Genomic DNA, 23,379 nt, shown 5'->3' on the forward strand with positions numbered 1-23,379 from the left:
GATGCCTTACTTTCTTCTTCATGTTTGAAGGATAATTTTATTGGACAAAGAATTTAGGTTAATAAGTTTCTTTACTTTGAATACTATACTTGCTTTTACCATCTTTTTTTTTTTTAATAGAGTTTAATTTTTAGATCAGTTTTAAGTGTTTAAAGTGCATAGTGTCTGAAGAAAAGTCCACTGTAATTCAGATCCTTTTCAATTGGATAACATAGATTTTTTTCTGTTTTCTAGCTTCTTTCCAGATTTTTTTCCTTTGGGCTTGACTCTTTGAAATTTAAATATAATATGCCTAGATGTCATTTTTTGGTATTTACCCTATGTGGTGTTTCCTGAGCTTCTTTACTTAGGATTTTGTGTTGGATATTAATTGCAAAAAATGATCTGCCATTATTGTTTAAAATATATGTATTTTCCCCTCTTTCTTCACTACTGGTAGTTGAAATCTTGAGCCCTAAAATATTTTTTCAATTCTTTTCTCTTTTTTCCTTCTGATATTCTCACATGCATATGTTTCACCATTTGTAAACTAGAGTTCTTGTATATATGGTTCTTTACATTGTTTTTATTTTCCTCTTTTTTTTCATGTTCAGAAATTTCTATTGACCTTTCTTCAAGCTTAATGATTCTTTCCTAGTCTCTCTATAATCTGTGGAGGGGCCCATCAAAGACACCTTTCATCTCTGTTACAGTGTCTTTAATTTCTGTCAATTTTTCCCTTTCTTTTATAGAGTTTCCCTCCTACTGCTTACAGTGCTCATCTGCTCTTGCATATTGTCCGTTTTTCCCACTAGATTCTTTATTATACAAACTGAAGTAGTACATTCCCAGTCCAATAACGCCCATATTGCATTGTGCCTAGCTCATAGTCTAGCTAGCTAGACTATGGTATGAGTCCATTTTAGATGTTTAATTTATTTTTTAAACATTGTTATTTATCTTTTGGTATACTGTATAATATCTTGTTAAAATTGAACATGATTTACTGAGCAAAAGGACCTGAGCTAAATAGACCTTTAGTGTGAGGTTTTACGTTTACCTGGCTTGGAGTTACATCATGTCTCTTGCATCTATTAGGTGTCAGAATCTAACATTTCTTCAGTGTTCTCATTTCTTTTCTTTTTGTTGCTTGTTTGTTTTGCTGGTTATTGTATTTTTTCCTATTATCTTTGAATGTTACAAATACTTCTTTCTAAATAAGATCTGTATGAAGCAGATATTTCAGTTATAAACCCCTAATAAAGTGGAAATGTCCTACTTATGATGTGCTAAATTTGGGGGGCAGGGGGAGTCTCTCTAATCCTATTATTAGGACCTCATATTTTACTAAGCCCATGTCTCTGTGTTATGACCTTTATAAATGCTTCTTATCCCCAGTCCTCAAATTTAGGTCAAATAAAAAGAACATAGGGGGCTGGAGATGAATATTTTTCTTCTCCCATTTTGGTTAAGGTCTGGTAAAATCTCAGTTGGTTGAGCTATGGTAAAACAGTTTCTTTGAGGGCAAATCTTAAGAAAAACAGAATTCTCTGAGTCTACTTCAAAATGTCTGTTTTTGTCCTCCCTCTACTGGAAGCACAAAGAGAATTTTCTCTGATCTTTCTCTGGAAGAAACTGGCAGTGTTCTTTCTGAGTAAAACTCATCAAAGTATCCGGTCCCCACTAAGGCTTGTTCCCCTTGAAGTTTCTGTCAGTTTTATCTACTCCTAACCTCCAGTAATTGTTAATCATAGTTGTTAAATTTTCCTGCCCTGATGTTGACCCCATTGATGGTTTCTGTTCTTGACTTTTCCATCATTAACTTATGATTCTTTTTATCCGATAACTTTTCTCTCCAATTTGGGGGGCACTCATTTGCCCTTTGATTTCAAGTCTCTGATGGATCTAAGAAGGGTTATTGATTTTCAGTTTACATCACTTTTTTTCTTACTATAATAGTGACTTTGTCTACACTCCAAATAACCCTGAATGGAAGGGAAAATTCCATGATTTCTTTTGCATCTTAGATAGTGTTTTGAACCAAGACCACTTTCCTCACATTAATTCCATGAAATCTACATAATATTCATTCACTTAGTAATCAAAGATTATAAAATGACTCATATACTATTATGAAATAATTAGAGTATTAGAAAAATGTGATATTGAGTGAGGACATTTCTATTTCTCTACCTTCCACTCCCAATACCAGAAATATTGCGCTTGACAGCTGTGTGACCATATAATCGACACTATTGTCTTATTTCTGTTTAACTTGATGAACTATGTTGGCATTGTCCATCAGGAATTTTGCTAAAAAATCTCAAATTCATCTCTGAAAAAAATACACACTGTTCTCTTTTGTGGATTTTATGTATTCAGAAAATAGTGATTTTTTTGTGTATCTTATTCAGTTCTAGTGTGAACTTTAATCATTATAATTTGTCCTGATATAGATTGCTGTGCTCTGTATTTATATCTAACTTCAGATTTCTTTCTTTTTGGTGATCTCCATGATGCTGTAGGGACAAGTGGCATTCTATTTTATCTGTGATTCTATTTTATCTATTTTATCTGTCATAACATTTGGAATAAGAAGGGCCTATCTTTCTGCCATAACATAAGCTCTTGTTCTTGCTTTGCTTAAAGTCAATTTTTCAATCTAGGACACTACAGAGCTATAATTAATGCCCTTTACTAGCTATCTCATTGATCACTGTGACTTTTGATAATCACCTCAAGTGGTTTTCCTTTTATAATTATTATTTGCAATGTGGTAGGCTGTTGTATTATTCTTGGTGCAACTCTGCTTCCTCATCATTGATTTCCTTCTTGTGTTTAAAGATCTTTTGCTCTTAATTGTCTCTTGTCATATAAAAATTTTTGACTTATTTTGACAAGACTTTCTCTCAAGTTTCACTATTACATTTAGAATAACTATTGTACAGCCCGTTCATCATTTTTGCTCAGATAGCATTGATGCCATTATTGACTTTTTACAATAACTTATCTTGTGAAATTAAATAGACTATTCAGTTTCTGTTTGTTTCACCTTCTTTCTTTCTTTTTCCTTCTTCCTTCTTTTGGATAGAAATATATCTCATTAAGGGGAGGGGTTGGGGGTAAGAATAATGGTGGAATGAGACAGACATCATGACCTACGTACCTATATGATTACATGAATGGTGTGAATCTACGTCATGTACAACCATAGAAACGAAAAGTTGTACCCCATCTGTGTACAATGAATCAAAATGCAGTCTGCAAAAAAAAAAAAAAACAAAAAAAAAGAGAGAGAGAGAGAGACAGAGAGAGATGCAAGCTGTAGACTAGGCAGACTGTTTATGAGAATAGTGATTCATTGTTTATGAATAAATCTCAGATGAATATATTTTATTTTGATACAGAGGAACATGTGGTATGGGCAGTCTTTTAAGAACTATAATCATTTGTATATGTTAAACATACTTTAAATTCTCAGGCCACTTTAGTTAAATAAATACACTGTGATATCCCTGTAAAGGAGCATCTGAAGGCTAATAAATTTTAAGACTATAAAAGGAGCCATCAGGTCAAAAGCTCAGATCTTATTTTTACTTTGTTTGCTTGTTGCTTTTATTTTTAAATCTCTACCACTGAAGTAGAGATGCAAAGTAGATTTGAAAATAAATTTTCCATTCCTATTCCTCCCCAAACATAAACAAATGCAGACCCCAAACAACAAAAGTCCTTTTCATAATTTTTTCTTTGAAAGTAGTTGGAAAAATATGTATATATTTCCTTTTGTTATGCTGGTGAGAATGCAAATGGAGGACATTTTCTTTTTCCCAATTTGTTTTCTGTTTTATACTTCATTTCCTCCTCCTCATCCATAATGATAAAATTTTATCTTTGAATCTTTTGGGCATTTATAGGTTTTAAAAATCAAAACTATACATGATTATACTCAGAGGAGAGAATTCCTTTGTATATACCTTCAACCCTGTCTCCTACTCTGTGTAGATAACCAGTTTCCTTGGTTTCCAGTTCATCCTCTCCTCTTTACGTCTTCTTGTTTTCCCTACATTCTTTCACAAAAGGTGGCTCCTGGTATGATCCCTTTTGAGTATTTCACTTAGCGCTATTTACTGGGAATTGCTTCATGTTAGTTTGCGCAACATCTTCCCCATTCTCTTTTACACTTCCATAGCCCTTTGTTGTGTTGTGCAACCATAGTTTTATTTGAACAAATTCTTACACATGAATATTTAGATAGATTTGAATAATTTACAATTACAAATACTTTTTTTCAATAAATTAGCTTCTACATAATGTGTTTTTGGTATTGGTGGGAATACATCATCAAATTTTGTTAGATATTGCTACTTCTTTCATGGTGGTGTTAACTGTCAATTTCTCTTTCATGGTGGGGCTACTATCACTTCTGCCAAGCTACCTTTTGCCATTTAAAGTAACATTTCTCAGGTATTGAGGATTATACATGGATCTCTTGCGAGAAGGGCATTATCCTGCTCTCACAAGGTGTGTGTATTTATGTCTGTGTGTGCATGTGTATATTTTGTATTTAATCATATTACAGAGCTATCTATCCATCCATTTTTTTTCCTTTTACCAAAAGTTTGTATTACTAATAGATGTTGATTTTTGTCAAAAGTTTTTTCAGCATCTTTGTAGACAATCCCACGATTTAAAAAAATTTAATTATTTGGCAAAGTATGTGAATAAATTTTCCGATAACATACCATCCCTGCATCCTGTAATATATCCCCCACTTTGCCACTTTCTTGTTGCTCTCTTTGTCAAGTGGGAATAGTATTATTACAATGGATTCATAAGAATTTGTTGTTCATATGTTCTAAACAAATTATATGTCATTGAGAATATCTAGTCATTAAATGTTTGGTAGAATTCCTTTATGAAACCATGTGGGCTTGATATTGTTTTTTGTGTATGTGTGAGGTATTTCCTTGAAAACCTTATTTATGATGGGTTTTGTTTTGGTCTCTTCATGCTGGGTTCATTTAAATAGCCTATATTCTTTCTTTTTAATTAAAAATTTTTTATTTGTTCCAATTAGTTATACATGACAGTAGAATGCATTTTGACACATTATACACAAAAGGAGCATGAATTCTCATTCCTCTGGCTATACATGGTTCTGAGTCACACCAGTAGTGTAATCATACATGTACATAAGGTAATAGTGTCTGTCTCATTCTACAGTCCTTCCGATCCCCATCATCCCATCCCTTCCTTCACTTCCCTTTGCATAATCTAAAATTTTTTCATTCTTCCCTTTCCCCCCATCCCCACTATGGATCAGCATCTGCTTATTAGAGAAAACATTCAGCTTTTGTGTTTTGGGCATTGGCTTATTTCACTTAGCATGATATTCTCTAGTTCTACCCATTTACCTGCAAATGTCATAATTTCATTCTTCTTTAAGGGAGAGTAATATTCCATTGTGTATATGTACCACATTTTTTATCCATTCATCTGTTGAAGGGCATCTAGGTTGGTTCCATAGTTTAGTTACTGTGAATTGAGCTTTTTTTTTTTTTTTTTTTTTTTTTTTTTAAAGTGCAAATCCCACTGATCCATTTAACTAAAAGGCTTACCCACTACTTTAACTTTTTGGCCCCAAATCAGTTTTGTATCTATGTGATCTGCTTCTTCTCTTTTTTTTATTGTAAACAAATGGAATACATGTTGTTTCTCTGTTTGTACATGGAGTCAACGCATACCATTCGTGTATACATAAATTTACATAGGGTAATGTTGTTTGATTCATTCTGTTATTTTTCCCTTCCCCCCACCCCTCCCACCCCTATTTCCCTCTATACCATCCTTCCTTCCTCCATTCTTGCCACCCTCTCTAACCCTCACCCTAAACCTAACCCTAACCCCAACACTAACCCCTCCCACCCCCCATTATGTGTCATCATCCACATATCAGCGAGATCATTCGTCCTTTGGTTTTTTGAGATTGGCTTATCTCATTTAGCATGATATTCTTCAATTTCACCCATTTGCCTGCAAATGTCATAATTTTATTATTCTTTATGGCAGAGTAATATTCCATTGTATATATATGCCACAGTTTCTTTATCCATTCATCAAATGAAGGTCATCTAGGTTGGTTCCACAATCTGGCTATTGTGAATTGAGCAGCTATGAACATTGATGTGGCTGTATCTCTGTAGTATGCTGATTTTAAGTTCTTTGGGTATAGGTCAAGGAGTGGGATAGCTGGGTCAAATGGTGGTTCCATTCCAAGCTGTCTGAGGAATCTCCATACTGCTTTCCAAAGTGGCTGCACTAATTTGCAACCCCACCAGCAATGTATGAGTGTACCTTTTTCCCCACATCCTCGCCAACACCTATTGTTAAATAGTCTATATTCTTAAATGACTCATTTCTTCTAGATTTTCAAATTTATTTTCATAAATGTATATCATTTATCGAGTTTTAATTGCTTCACTTTTTATGTATTTTTCTGTCTTTAGTTATTGTTGAAATATAGTTAATGTTTTACTTGTTTTGTAGATTTTTAAAAAGTACTTTGGGTTATTAATATGGTCTACTGATTTCATGATCTCTACTTTATTGATTTCTGCATTTTTCTTTACTCTAGTTTCTCATGTTTCCTTTGCATTTTATTTTTGTTTTCTTTCTAAATTTTATAATAGGGGATTTAATTAATTTATTTTCGATTGTACCAATACACATGTTTTCTCTGATCACTGCTTTAAATGGATTCCATAGACAATGACATGTAGTATTTTACTGTAATTTTTCAGTGTTTTCTTTGTCCCCTTTCAACTGTTTAATGCAAACCATTTTACTTTCTAGTTAAAAACGACATTTGCTTTTTCTTTGATTCATTTTTAACTTCTAGTTTTATTGCTTTGTAAGTAGAAGGAATTGTTTGTAATATTTTTGCTGTATAGAAAATACATTTTCTATTATTGGTTATGAGTTTTACATAAATGCATATACATAACATTTATTGATTATATGGTTTAGGTTTTTATAATCTTTACTATTTTTCTTTTTTTTAGTCACCGTGACCAAAATACCCAATTTAACTTAGAGGAGGAAAAATTTATTTGAGCTCGTGGTTTCAGAGGTCTGAGTCTATAGATGGCCACCTCTATTGTTCTGGTCCCAAGATGAGGCAGCACACGTTGGTGGAAGGGCCCAGGGAACAAAAGCTGCTCACTCAGCTAATGGTAGGGTCAGGATGTAGACCAGGGTGCGGGACCAATAAGGGAATTCAAGGAAAATATACCTTTCCAGGGCACATCCCTAGTGACCCACCTCTTCCAGCCATGCCTAGTTACCACCCAGTCAGTCCATTCAAACTAGGATGGACTGTTCAGGTTACAGTGTTATGGGGCACAACTTAAGAACAGATGGATCACCACTGAGAAGTCCAAATTTGAGAGTCTTTATTAAGCTGGCCAGCTGACTGTCTCACACAATGCCCCCAAAAATGGCTATTGGGAGAACAGCCACAGGGTGTCGGGGTTCTTATACCTAAAATTACATTAATCATAAGTGTCTGTTGCTCTGATTTGAAATTACACATTAACATCATGAGATCATCGACAGAGAGGGAAGTGGGTCAAAATGGCCCTTACCTAGGTACAAACTAAAGAATGGTTGCTAACATCCACACAATCACTGTTCACATGGTACGTTGTTTAGGAGCAATAGGAATCAAAAGAGAGCAATGTTTCTTTACATAGGAATTATCATTCCGTATTGTTAAACATGTCACACTAAGTAGCTGATGATGGGTACAGAGGCAGGGTGTTCCCATGGGAGAAACTTATTTCCTACATAATATGGAGTCTCAGAGCAAAATGGAGTCTGTTTAGTCATTTCCCTTAGAGTCTGGCCTATAACATTCTCATGGAGTCAGATCTGTCAGCCCATCACAACAGTTCTCAAAATCTAATCTGACTTAACTTTCTTTTGTACATATATAAACATACCACAGTGAATCTCCACATCATGTACAACCACAAGACTGGGATTCTAATTAGAATAAGATGTGCTCCCTGTTTGTATGAATATGTTGAAATATACTCTATACTTAAAGAACACATTTTTTAAAAAGTTAAAAAAATCTAATTATTTTGTCTCTGAATATTCCTTCATTAACAAAGGAGCATTGGGGGACATCTCATATATAAACCATAACACTCTGCTTTGTCTCTTTTATACTGAAAATAGTTCTTAGAGTCTGTAATTATTAGTTTATATGTATTTTTTCTGGAAATTTCTATATTTTCATATTTTCTTTATTTTTTTGTTCCTCTGTTATTTGGTGCATACTCAGAACTGCTATGTTTTTATTGTAGAATAATGATTTTAACATTTTCAGTTATCTTTATTTGTCTCCTGTAATGATTTTTCCTTAGATTTTACTGTGTCTAGTATTAGAATTGCAAAATATACAGTTTTGTGTGTTTTAATTTACCTTATAAGTCTTTGTCCATCTCCTTATTTTCCATCTTTCACACTTTTTAGGCTTGTCTTATATTAAGCAGCAGCATGGAGTTGGGTTTTTCTTTATGAGTCAGTGCAAACACTAAATTTTTTTAAATAAATTAACTTTACATTTAATAATGACTCATCTGTTCTCAATTCTGTCATTTTGTAATTGTTATATGTATAACTTTACATATCACTTATGTTATCTGGTTTCATTGGTGTATACTTTTTGATTTTTAAGTTTTTTTTCTTTCTATTTAGGAATGGTAGACTTTACATTTTAGGGGTCATCTTCATATTTAACACTTGTTATGGTGCCCTTAATTCCGTCACCTTTTCTACCACTAATATATAATTAACTATTAGTTTTAAATGATTAACACTTACTATCTATAATCTTATTCTTCTTTCCCCATTTTCTTTTTTATATATATTTTTAGTGTTAGATGGACACAATACCTTCATTTTATTTATTTATTTTTAAGTAGTGGAGAGGATAGAACCCAGCGCCTTACATGTGCTAGTAGGCAAGCACTCTACAACTGAGCCATAACCCCAGTCCCCTTCTTCCCATTTTATATTCTTGTCTTTCCATATTATCCATTCTACTTTGTTAGAGCAATATTTATGTTTTATTATTCTGTCCATGACCTGCCTAATTGTTATCTTTGTTGTACAGTCATATATTTGAAATGCTTAATTCAGTAATTTTACCAAAGATTTCAAAGTGTTTTAGTCAGTTTCTTCATTACTGTGACTACAAGACCTGACAAGAACAATTTTAGAGGAAGAAAGCTTATTTAGGGACTTAGTTTCTGGGATCTCAGTCCACAGATAGCTGCCTCCATTCCTTGGGGCATGAGGTAAGGCAGAACATCATGGGGGTATTCTGTGACTGGGAGAAGCAGCTGACAACCTGTTCAGGAAGCCGAGAGAGACTAAATTCAGCTCACCAAATACATCCCCCAAAGGCATACCCCCAATGCCCACCTCCTCTAGCCACACCCTACCCACCTTTAGTTACTACTCAGTTAATCCCATCAGGGGATTAGTTCACTGATTGGATTAAGACTGTCATAACACAATCATCCTCCTCTAAATCTTCTTGTATTTTCTCACACGTGAGCTTTTGGGGATCACCTAATATCTAAACTATAACACGAAGTTAAATTTGGTTGGATATCTCAGCTTCTAGTAGATTCTTAAGAAAATTTGCAATGTATAATATTTCCTCAGTTTGTGAAATTCAAAACTGAAGAATGGTTTAGTTGGATATAATATTCTTATGTCATGCTTTCTCATGGCTTTTCTTGAAAAGGCTACTTCCCTACAGCCTTGACATATGTGGGTTTTTTTTTTTTTTTTTTTTTTGGAGAAGTCTACTGCCAGTTTAACTTTTTATGCATTTTTAAGTTATTCATCTTTTTTTCCTGAAATATTACTCCCCTTTATTTTTTAAGGTTTAACATTTTTACTACTACATGTCTAAGTGTTGATTATTCTGGATCACATTTCCATTTCAATGTGTAGATTCAGATCTTTTATTTCTTGAAATTTGGGAATTATAAAAATTTTAAATAGTCACTTGGTACAGTGTTTTGATTTTCTTTATCAAGGACATGAAATATATATATATATATAAATTGGACCACTCTACCTATTTTCCATATCATTTACTTTCTCTTAACTACTTTTATTTTTCCATTTACAAATTTTATTTCTCCAAATTTTTGTTGCTACACATAGTGGTGGGGTTCATCCTGACAAATTCATTTGTGCATGGAAGTTGATTTCAGTTTATGATCCCATTTTCCCCTTTTCCCCTTTTCCCTCCCAACCTCCCTCCCCTCACCCATTCCTCTTCCTCTATTTTACTTGACTTCTTTTGCTCATTTGTTAATTTATATTTGATTGGCCCTTTATATTATCCTTTATTCCTCCTTTCCTTTACTTTACTGTAACTTCTGCATATGAGAGAATATATTTGACCTTTGAATTTCTGTCTTTGTCTTATTTCACTTAGCATGATATTCTCCATTCCCATTCATTTATTGGCAAATACCATAATTTTATTATTTTGTAAGGCTGAGTAGATCTCCATTGTGTGTGTGTATGTGTATCAAAATTTCTTGATCCATTGATCTCATTTACTTTACTTCTTTCCTTGTTTTTTGTTTTTTAAAGTTTTAATTCCTTTAATGTGCTCTACTTCATTTGTCTTTCTTTTAATTCATAATTAATTTTTGAAATATTTTTTTTCTTTTCTTTCCTTTCTGAGAACAATCAACTCAAAATCTCTCTCCCTCCCTCCTACTCCCTTCCTCTCCCTCCCCCTTGCCCTCGCTCATGCTCTCTCTCTCATCCCCAAACATATTTGAGAATGTTTTCTGTGGTATAGTGTGTTATATTATAACGTTTTTCCAACTTTGTACTTGCTATGGAGGAGATATTTTAGTAATAGAAAGTCTTTTACATTGTCTGATATTGTATTAAAATTTTGAATGATGTAGTTAGTGTGATTTGGTTAAATTTCTGTCCATTTCATGAATAGGGCTTCTAATTCAAAAGCAATCCTTTTGTCTTTTCTGCCTTCTTTTGTGAAGTTTCATTTATGAATATTGCTTCTGGTAGTGTTGTTGAGGAAGGGGTATCATGTCTTATTTCTCCTTTGCTTCTGCAGGATTTTTAATCCCCTCTCAATTTCCTTTTTTCCCTTTTCTGCTTCATCTCTAAGGATTAGCTACCAGCCCTCTCTCTTTATGCAATTACCCCTCAAAGGAATGCTTCTAGGACATGGCCTCCTCAGTTCTTTGTATTTGTTGTGAACTGACAAATTCCAACCTGTATTAAGTATTTCAAAGTCATTGGTGAATTTTTCTTTTTTTGAAAGTAATCTTTTTCTGTGTTTCATCTGTCTTTTATACCTCCATAGCCCTTTTCATGGACTCTCTTAGGACTCATTTCTTGTTTCCATACCTACTGGGTTGGATCTTTCATGCATAATCTATTACAATTTTTTTTTACTTATATACAATTTGGAGGTGTGTGTGTGTGTGTATGTGTGTGTTTTGTTGCTAGTAATGAGGAATGGTTTTTATTTGCTCTCCTTTTTGTTGTGAGGGTAGTTTGTTTGTTCGTTTGTTTGTTTTCTGAGGGTAGTTTTGATAGAGGAATTTCTGAGTCAGGGAACTGCCATTGTCCTCCAAACCTGGAGGTCAAGGTAGGCTTTTCTTTTTAGTACAACTTTAGGATCTTATAAATTTGATCTGTAAACAAGCACAGTTCTCACATGCCAACATGGTTTTGGACTAAAAGGCACAATAATTCAATTTTAGCCTTGGTCATTCTATAGTTTTACTGTTTACTCATTAGAAAATTGTTTCTCTTTTGGGGGTCCTCAGTTTCCATTTCTATAAAATGAAAGTAGTGGCCAAGACCTTTAGATGATTGCTGACACTGCTTTCATCTCTAACCAGTTACATGCACACCCACAAATATGAACCAACATATCATTCTGAGTGCTCTGTCTAAGAAATTTGGAGAAGATAAAATCTGTTATATTGGGAGACTTGCACGGCATTTTAAATCTCTGTTGAATAATATTTTCTAGTGACAGGAAATGATCATAATACTAAACACATTCTATTTTGATAAAACATCACACTCAAGGATATTCCCTCTCAAGAATTTAATATCTCAGTATATCTGTATTCTTACGTCTATATCTATAGAACAATCTTTCTGTTCCATAGAAGAAACTGAACAGCATATTTAAAACCTAACTTCATATTGCTATTTTAGATTACTATGTGATTTTAGGTTTATTACCTATTGAAAAGTTTAAAATTATGTAAATAGAAATAAGAAATTAAGAGGAGTTTTAATTGTGCAGTTTTATTTGAGAAGTACAAAAAAAAAAAAAAGGTTATACAGGTTATACATTTCAATTTGTGCCCCCTGCTAGTTGAAAATACTAATCTTAGATAAATAAGATACAAGTACCTCAGGCTAATTAGGCTAAGAAAGGAAGTCATAGAGAAAAGAAAGCTCATGTACTTTTCAATCTAAGGTCTCTCAGTAATCCTCAATGCTTTCTCTTGGTAAGTTAACATTTTCAAAATTGTCTTTCAGACTATATTTATAAAACTCTGTTTATTGAAATGTTTTTATTTGCTGAATCTCATGTTGTAGTAGGTGGCGAGGCTCATTTTGGGTTCTGTTTTCTAAAGCAGTCACGGATTTACATAAGCCTTGGCATATGCGTGTTTTCCTTATTCCAGTATCTTCCTTGTCATTTTTTTCATACATTCCTATTAGTTTGACTGGTAGCAAAAAACTGCTACCACTTTGGAGTTGAAAGCATTAAAAGTAATAGCATGCATGCTATCTGATTTCCCAGATCTAGTCTCCTTTAAGCCTGTTTCAGTTCTGGCTCATTTGTCTTCATTTTTTCACTCACATTTTTATTCCTTGGTGTTATTTTCATGATGTGATCTTGCAAACATTCCCTAAGTTAGAATTGTAAGCTTCAGGAATGACTGTTCTCGTGTTGTTATGCTCTGATTTGGGTATGTGGATGCCATATGGATAGCAGAGTATTTGCTAAATAATTGCAAAAACAACGTTTTTGTGTGGTCCACGGTTTTATTGAGTTTCCAAAGTGCTTTCTTAGTTGCAATTTTACATTTATAAAAAATTACTTTTTAACTCTGAAGTATATTTGGGAAGTATTCAATTATATATATACTGATGTTATTTAATTTAGAACAAAATTAAAATAAATGGAAATACTTTCACAATTAGACACTTAACTCATACATTTTTAATTACACTAATCAGTACTTTCTCCCTGTGTAGGGTAGATTTAGCTCTCTAGGAACACATCGATATATAGATGGGATCATTAAATGGCTTTAGCAAAGCTTTGTGTCACATAACTCTTTCGTTTCTGGTCACAAATTACAAAATGAACACAAATGTGTATTTCTGCTCTTTTCTGGAAGCCTTTTTAAATGACAGTAATGAATAAAAAGACACAAACTCTTAAGCACAAATGTAATGGCAAAATATATGTCCATTGGAAAGAAAGATCAGCAAATTTGGAGAACTGAAAAACCAGATGAGTGGCAATTTATGCAGCAACATGGAGAAAGTAGAAAGTCCTCCTTCAGTTGACAAACTTGTAAGGAGTGACAATTTACATAGCATACTTGCATTAGACATACATCTATGTGTTTATCACATATCTTACTGTCTTCTTTGTAGTTATATTGGAGTCCATTGGCTGAGCTCTAGTCAGTGACATGGGCATAAGTAAGAGAAGCCACTTTCAGTCTAAAGTCATGAGTCACCCTGCACCATCTTCCTGCTCTCTTCTCCCTATTTAAAGGTGAACTTGGAAGCCACATATTCCAAACATTGAATCTGTATGGTAGACACAAGCTGAATCCTTAAGGTTTAAGTTAGAGGAGGGTCCTGAGAAAAGATGAATAACCTGTAACAAATTTTATGAAGGGACCATAATGGAATACATAACAGAAATAAAAATAAACAAAAATGCTTTTTTTTCCAAAATTTTCTTTTTTTTAATTAGTTTCATTTTAGTTATACATGATAGTATAGAATTCATTTTGATATAATTGTACAAATATGGTATATCTATTAGTCTAGTCAGGACCCCATTCTTATGGATGTACATGATGGTAAGATTTACTGTGGTGTATTCATATATGTACATAGGAAAATTATGTATATTTTGATAAGATATTGAAATTCCACAGTTTATTCATTACAGTACTGCAGCTTATTCTATTCCAACTTTAATACAAGATCCTTGGAAGGATTAGACTTTACAGACACTAAATGACCAAGGATGAATGTGTTCAATGGTTCTAAACATTACCCCCTTACCTGCAGAAGATTACATAAGTATAAAACATCATACTGTGATTGGGCAGTTTCTCTGAAAATCCTTACATAGTTTCTAAGAATGCTTCCTTTCTCTAGTCAGTTATCATAAATCTAACATTCAGATTTACACAGATGAAGCAAGAGACAAGAGATTTCTATCTTGGGAAAGAAGCAAGCTAAAAGTACAGACTGATGGAGGCCAATATTTAAGTGGCTCCTGTAAAATGACTGGACCTTTGCATAGTTAGCAGATGGTAACATCTTATCATTTGACAAGCCCAACATAGGTACCAAAGGCTTCTAGTTTGTACTTCTTATTTCTTATCCCAGTCCTTATCAGAAAGGATCACCAGATATTTGAGCTAATTCCAATATGAAACAGACCAAAATAAACAGAAATCAGAATAGAATGATATAATGTAGGGAGCAAAAAATAGTTTTAAAACTTATTTTAGTATTGTGAAAGACACAAGATGAAATATGGTAGTCATGAAATAAAGATGGGATGATATTTTAAAAGCATAATTCAAAATAAAGAAATCATGAGCATTAAAATCTAATTACAAAATATGTTTAAAATCATAGATAATTTTAGCAAAGTCATTTGGAAAGTAAAAAACATGGAAAGTAGGGTGAAGATATAAATATTACATAGGTTTAACATCTGCCTGATAATGGTTTAAAAAAAATGGAGGACCTATAAAACATACACCAAGACGAGTATCAAATTGATGATTTAAATAATGAAAAAGGAAGGTGTAAAATTTTCTGGAAGAAAAATCATGAGAGTATGACATTATGGCATTGGGACAGAGGAAAAAGTCAAAGTGTGGCATGAAAACCTCAAGCTATAAGAGGAAAGACTGAACAAAGAATTAAAAATTTTGCTGTAATAACATATCATGTGCAAAATTAAAAATCTAATTGAGAAAATACTTTTGTATTATGTAAAGCCAATAGGTTACTGTTTAGAATCTATGAGTATGTATCTATATATCTGTTATGTCAGTATCTATATATGTATGTATGTGGGTTACTGTACTTTTTAAACTCTGTAAGAAAAAATAGAGGTAGAAATGTAACAGATAAAAAAATATCTTAAATGGATGTAAGAAATGCGTCTTCTTTCTGGAGCCTCCAGGGAGAAGCCATTTCCTTGCCTTTTTCTGCATCTGGAAGCTGTCTGCATTCCTCAGTTCACAGACCTGCATCACTCCAACCTCTGCTTCCATCTTCACATCTTTTTCTCTGACTCTGACCCTTCTTCCTTCTCCTACAAGAACTCTGATAGCTTTGGGCCCACCTGAATACTCTGGAATCATCATTCCATCTCAGAATCCTTAACTTAATCACATCTGCAAACCCCTTTTGCCACATAAGGTTCATTCACAGATTGAGCCAATAGTTGTGGATACCTTGGGCAGGGTGTGGGGGAGCATTACTCAGCATTCCAAGAAAGGAAGGCAGTGTGGTCTGATTCACAGATTAGGAAATCTGAGTCATCACTAAAGAGATGAAGAGAATATGAAGCTCAATGGTAATCTGGAAAAGAAATGCATTTTTTCAATGTTTTTGAAAAGTAAGTCCAGTAATACCAAGAACTGGGAATATGTAGGAAAGGAAAAATATAACCATATCTAATTCATTTGAGAATACAAGAATTTATGACTCAACTCTAGGCAATAATACCATCTCTTACATATAGAAAGAGGTTCAGTACATTACCTGTGGATTTGCAAGATGTTGAGCATAACTAAAGAGCCCCTAATTGGGGAATGAATAAATTGTTACATATTAGAATATTACTCAACAATAAAGATAAATGAACTCTATCCATACTTATCAACATGTGTAGATCTAGAAGTCACATTTTTAAGCAAGGAAAATATTTTCCAGGGCAAGTGATATTAAAAAATTATATTTAAATAAAAATTTAAAAAGTGTATGGCAATGGTATTTATGAATATATGTGTATTTATTTAAAGTATGACATAATATAAAATAATGCAAGATGATTTGAGGAGTTGGGGATTTACCTCAGTGGCAGAGCACTTGCCTAGCACATTCAAGACCCTGGTTAGGTCCTTGGCTCTGAAACAAATTAAAAAAAAACACACACACATCAATTTGAAAATAGTAGTCATAAAATGGGAGATGGAAATGCAACTAGGATTGTAAAGACTCAGGGAATTTACCTGAATTCGTATTTTTTTAAATTTATTTGAGAGAATCCGGGCCAAATGTTAGCATTTACTTAAAGGTGTCAGAGTATATGCTTTATTAATCTATTTTCTGTGTGTTTGAAATATTTAATATTGTTTAAAGTATTGATAACAGAATCAATCAGTGCTAATGAATTAGGGGTACTTCACTGCTGATTCTTATTTTGGAGATTTCCTTATATTTCCAGAAGTTAAAAAAAAAAAAAAAAACTAGAGTAACTTTTAGGTTTTTAAGTTTTGGGTTTTGAAGATTCTTTTACAGTTGAATACTTGCAAAATAACTTACAGATGACAGCATGCTCTGTAAATGTCAAGGAGGTATAATTACCACAGCATCTCCTGTTCAAAAGACAAATCAACAGTATATGTCTGTTTTATTAAAAAGGCACATTGCCTTCTTTAAAAGAATTGATTCCCATTTCTGTCTGTGGGTAGTAATCTTGGTGGACTGTAGTTTATAAGGTGATTCCACTTACTCTAAAGGTTACCACAACTTTTGGGGGTGAGCAAATCACATTTTATTTTTTTCTCCTACAGATTATAAAAGTAGGTAGTCAAGAAGTTAAGATTATTCTACTATATTGTGATATAGAATCTAGGATCCAGATATTTCTGTCTTACCACCTATTGTTCTTTCCTCTATTCCAGTTAAATGGAACTTTACTAATCAAATTAGATTTCATTATTTTAACCAAGGGAATGGACTATTGTAGCTAACATTAAAATAACCAAGGGGACAACTGCTTTATCTTGACCAAAACAAAACAAAACAAACTTCTACAAGACAAAATAAGAATTTGAATTCCTTTCCAAATATGCAAAAGCCTCACTTGGTCCCTGTAAGTCCATGCACTTACTTTTGTGGTTGGAGACTAGTGTCTCCAGTGGGAAAAGTCCAGTCCCTGTGACAGGGATGACAGTGGAAGCTGGTAAGTGGGAAGAGCCAAGCCACCACTTTTACAACAGACAGAACTAAATCCTGCTGAACTTTATGAAGGGAAGAAGAAAGTTCATCTTGGAAATTGAAACTCATTACTAAAAACGTTGAAAAACTATTAAATTTCTGAATTAGTTTGCTGAGGCATAACAAATGCCACACACGGGGTGGCTAAGCAACAGAAATATATTTTCTCACTTTCTGGAGTCTGGAAGTATAAGATGGAGGTGTTGGCAGTGTTCCTTTCTTCTGAGATCTCTCTCTCTCCTGACTTGTGGCTGTCTTTATGCCTTTACTTAGTCTTCCCTCCATGTCCCTGTGTCCTAATATCATCTCATAAGGACACCAGTCATATTGGATTAGACCAATTTAATGCCTCATTTTTAATCAATCACCTCTTTAAAGACCCTATATCCAAAAATGAGTTTGTATTATGAGTTGCTGAGGGTTAGAACTTAGTTTATAATGGTTTCAGAAAAGTCAAAACCTAGAAACTTCTTGTTGATTGACAGTTCTGTTGTGTCACACAAAAGAATGAGGTAGCTCCCTTACTCCCCCCGTTGCCCAGTGACAGTGACAAATACATTCTGTTGGGTGGAGCTTTATAGGAGAGGTTCTTCCTAGAGCATTTTCATTCCAGGTCCCTTAAACACCATATTGGATTAATGACAATGAAGCATATACTGCTCTTTTCATTTTGGAATGACTATTATAACCTAAATAGATTGTACAAAAAGAAAATATTGAACTAAAATTTTGTTTTATCTCTATTTATCTTTTTCTATAGAAATGCCATATTAACTATCAATGGCTTACTGAAGGATGCCAGTATGGAAATCTCACTATAATTTATTCATCAATATTTGTTCTATTCCTCTCTGAATACTATCTTTTTAAATAGTAGCTTCCTTATACATGTGTTTCCCAACTTATTAAATTGTTTATAGCCCAGAGTTCATAGGCTCAATTTTGGAAGTCAGCATTAGAATATTGACTTTTCTTTAGTGTATGTTTCTATGAAAACTACCCTTTGTCTCCCAAAGTAATGAATGCCTTTGAATGAATAAGTGAAGGGCTAACAATGAAGTGATGGAAAGAATGTCAATTAATATTTAAAATATTATATTCCTATGAGTTTGATTTTATTCCACATACAGTTAAATCCCAGTTTCTTAGGCCATGACATGAAACCTTTTCAGGCCTGCTTTTGAAGAACTCCCATACCTAATATCTATCTGATTTCTTACTTTCAGCAAAACAAATTAACTTTTAGTTTTTCCCAGGAGTGTTTGTAAAGGTTTAACAACCCATCCTTAGGGGTTAGGAGGAGGGGGTTTGATTTATAGCAATTGTCAATTTCTGTAGTGTAAATATTCCCACCTTGGCCAATTTCAGGTTACTTACATGTAGTCAGTTGCCTTGCAGAATTCCTAAAAGTTAAGCAGTTGACTCTTGGGAGCTGTATAGCCAGCTCTAGTATATGGCTGGTTCCCTTTTCCATGAAGTGTGATTTCAAGGCTTGAATATGCTATCCCCTTGACTTATAATAGCATTCCCTTTGTGCCTAAGAAGCGTCCATTTATCTTTTAAAATTGCAGCTTAGATATCCTTCTCCCTGAGCACCGCCTGTTTAGCCCTGGGTTCATCCCCACTTCACCAGTGCTGGCGCCCCTCCTCATAAATGCTTCTATGTCGACTTCATGACAATGCCACATTATTTCATCCCTTTATTTATGTTTTGCAATTAGACTTTCAGTCTACTTGATTTCACTCAAATTTTCAGATGAGGAAATTGATGCTCAGAGCCTAACAGTGTGAGGAAACAATCACTATCCTATTTCAAAAATTGCTCAATACTTAAAAGAATGAGTAGATGATTCTAAAGCTTCCATTTACCTATGTTTGGTGAAGAACAGATTACATAGCCTCCCTGGACTTAGGTTTCCTTATCTGCAAAGTGAAGATAATACAATCTAAGTTCATACCATTGTTGTTGTGGTCTATAAGGTGCAACACATTTGGGATCCAGTCCATAAATGGTAATAGTGGGCTGCATCCTCAGTGAAATACCCTAGAAGGACTTCTGTTATTTCTGATAATGCTCTGGACAGGACCAGGTAGGCCTACCTTCCATATGTATTTTGCTGAAGTAAAACAGCTTCATTGGTTCAGGCAAAACAGAGTACACAATCTTGTGGGGTTTTTTTTCTTTTTTTGGTTCCAGGGATTGAACCCAGGGATACTTAACTGCAGAGCCACACCCCTGCCCTTTTAAAATTTTTTATTTTGAGATAGGTTTTTGCTACGTTGCCGAGGCTCACTTTGAACTTGTGATCCTCCTGCCTCAGCCTTGTGAGTTGCTGGAATTACAGGCGTGTGCCACCAAGCCTGCCTAGAGTACACATTCTTAAGAGTGACGTCCTCTAGTATGCTATCATTGATGCTCCTAATACTTTTCAAGTAGTAAATATCTTCCTCTTTAAAGTTTATACTGAATTAAACTTTTTTTTTTCTTCTCATGGTCAGAATTTAAACTTTTATTGATTGTATCCATTTCATCTTGTCCTCCTGTTTTCTGCTATTGTCCTTCAGCCTTTGTATGCAGGACTTCTTCCCATTGACTGTTCAGCCCTGTGTCATGCCAAAAGACTGCGAAACCTCCGAGTGGACCTCCTGGAGCCCCTGCTCCAAGACATGCCGTTCAGGGAGTCTCTCACCAGGATTCAGGAGCAGGAGCCGGAAGGTGAAGCACATTGCCATTGGTGGTGGAAAGGAGTGTCCAGAACTCCTAGAGAAAGAGGCCTGCATTGTTGAAGGAGGACTTCTGCAACCATGTCCCAGGTAGTGTGCATTCTTTGCTCAAACATTTTTATTATATGACCTCATTTGGAGAGGTGATAGGGATGTTGACAATAATAAAAGTAGCCATGACTCATTTATAGAGTCTTTCCTTCATATGGGAGTTCCATAGATGTCATTATGGGGTGGTGGGCTAAGAGCATGGGTTTTGATGCTGACTCCCTAAGTTCAAATCCTGCTTCTGTGGCTTTCTAACTATATGGATTTCATTCAATTACTTAATTTTAATACCTTCCTTTACTTACCTAAGAGCAGTACTTACTTTATCTAGTGCTTGACACATAGTAAATGCTCAGTAATTATTAGTTATTATTACCTAACATGGTACACCTAATTCTAATAAAAACCTCTGAAACCTTCCTAGTAATTTTGAATGAGGCCAATAATGGCCACAGAGTTTAAATAATTCCTGAGGTGGCATTGCTGATGAGTGACTAATGCACTTTCAGTGGTCAATCTTATTGCTACTCTGTAGCACTATTTCTATTTCAGAATCCTTAGAAAGCAAGAGGGAAAAAGGGTTATCTATTAATTACTCTGTTTCAACATGTTGGCTTCAGTTATAGTTTGCCGGGTTATATTTCACCAGATAAAGGCCTCCTGCATATTTTCCTTCAGATTGCTTGCTTACTAGGGGCTGGCTAGTTCTGATACTAGAAGTTGTGTAAGACTGGCTGTTGATAAATCTTTTAGGGTTGGATCTGTGTGGTAATTTCTGCTGGATAGCTGTCCTCAACTTTATCTTTATTTATTTATTTATTCATTCATTGATTGATTGATTTTAGTTGTAAATGGACACAGTACCTTTATTTATTTATTGTTGTGTAGTGCTGAGGATTGATCCCAGTACCTCACATGTGCTAGGAAAGTGCTGTACCACTGAGCTACAACCCCAGCCCCTGAATTTCATCTTTTAAACCCTATCTATTTAAAATAAATATTTTCTATAGTTTCTTACAGACTTAATAAGATTTGAGAATCATGAACCCAAACAAAAGCAAAACAAGGAAAAAGTAATTTCTTGGGTGAATTAATCATTTGGTGTTCTAGGAAGGGCAGTTGGGTATAACCCACCAAGTGGGCTGATCCTGGCTATTCCTTCATCCTGATGTAATGTATGTTTTGCAGTAAGGGTTAGAAAGGCAGGTTTTTGTTATGAGATCCTTCACTTTACAAGTGAAATCAGTGTTGATTGAACATAACCTTTACAAGTGGACTTTTTTTTTTCCCCAAAAAGACTCCTTACTTTAAATGCAGAGGAGGTGGATGCAATTTGTGATCCTTTACACACTAATCCACAGTCTCACAGAATTCTTCTCATTGTGTTCATTATATGTCTGTCTTTCCAAACACTAATTTTGAGCAGAGGAGGACTTGGAGAGGGCATGATTCTGGGGTCTCTGTTCCTTTGGAGATTGGATATACTTGAATTAAAATTGCATCTCTATGACGTACTAGCTCTATAAGCTTGAACAAGCTATGCAACATCCCTAAGACATTTCCCTTTTCAGTAGAATGTGTCTAAAAATACTGTCTGTGTTATACACTTAAAAAATGAGGCCAGATACATAACAAGCCCGGTAAATGGTACTACCAAAAGGGTGGCCATTATTGTTGCTTCTTGCAGGTGGACTTGTTTCCTCCATTAAAAGAACTCCTCCTTTCTTAGGACTGCATGCTATAATCATTTCATTGGATAGAAATTTATTTCTTCTGAGAAATTTGAAAATCATTTTCCCTATGGAAGTATAATTCATACGTTTTCTCAACGTTAGGTAGGCAGGAATGGAATCTGGGTTAAATGACACTGATATTTGTGCTTTGGTACTTTATTCTTTTCATGGAATGGCCAGTGATAACTTCCTGCCACTTTCAATAATTTGTTTATCTGTAGACCTACCTCCATTTTCTTTTTCATAAACTATTATAATCCTGTTGAAGTCAGGGGAAAACTTTCCTGATGATGCTAAGAAAGTTGGATTGCACTTACGTTTGTTAAACTATGCCTATCTTCATTGAGTATTTACTGTGGACCAATAATTATAACAGATTAACTAATTAACTAATTATAAAGACTATTTAGAATAACTACAGTTTATAATCCAAATGGGGCAATTCTGTGAGTGAGAGATGTATAAACTGACATTGTTAGGATTCAGTTCAGGCTGTCTCTCTTGAGGTGGCCTGCATTTTCCCTTGAATGCATTTTTCCTCCTTTACCCACAAATACGTCTCTCCCTTAAGATATCCTGCAATTTCTGTTGAATGTGTGTCTGCCTTGCTAAATAAATCTGTCACTGAGGGAAAAAAAGTTTTAGCTCAAGTCCTTCTGGCTCTTAAGTCAGTGTTCATCACATTACATCACACTGACTCTCATATAGGTTCAGTGAAGATTGCACCAAGATAAGAAGATATATATATATAGAATATATATCCTGATCTTACATATAATCACATATATATCTTATATCTTCATATATGTGTATACACACACACACACACACACACACACACATATGCAATTATATGCACCATCTTTTTTCTCCAAAAATTTTTGGAGTTATAATAATTCAATGTGTACCTAAGATGAATTTCTTTGTTGATCTTCATTTAAAATTTTTTATTTTATTATTTTTTATTTTTGGTTATAATCTTCATTTGATTGATCCTTAATGTCTGAAATTTGAAACTTACAAATTTCACTAGTGATGAATCTGGTCCCCTAATTCTATTATTTGAAAATATTGTTGATTTTGGAACTTATTAAAAACAATAAACCTCTTCAAATGGTGAATCTTTAGGAAGTAGGTGTCTTGGAGAATTCACTGAAATATCAACCAGCAATTCCTGTGGCCAATGATGTGTTAACTAATGATTCTACTTGGTTGTGGGAAGAAGAATGAATAAATAACAGCAGCAAAATTAACATCAGTTGACATTCTTATTTGTCTGAAATCTGAGCTGTGGCCT

The 23,379-nt window shown here is 34.1% G+C and overlaps 1 protein-coding gene across 3 annotated transcripts in view; it reads left to right on the forward strand.

The window, feature by feature from the left end:
- THSD7B (thrombospondin type 1 domain containing 7B) overlaps nucleotides 1-23,379 on the forward strand; it is an 842,386-nt gene that overhangs the window by 282,581 nt on the left and 536,426 nt on the right. For all 3 annotated transcript variants that reach the window (XM_079135600.1, XM_079135599.1, XM_079135601.1), the window contains exon 4: nucleotides 20,143-20,391. In XM_079135600.1, coding sequence (XP_078991726.1) covers nucleotides 20,143-20,391 — 249 coding nt within the window. The remainder of the gene's footprint in view (nucleotides 1-20,142; nucleotides 20,392-23,379) is intronic.

The sequence above is a fragment of the Sciurus vulgaris genome (assembly GCF_902686455.1).
Source record: "Sciurus vulgaris genome assembly, chromosome: 3".
Classification (NCBI taxonomy): Eukaryota; Metazoa; Chordata; class Mammalia; order Rodentia; family Sciuridae; genus Sciurus; species Sciurus vulgaris.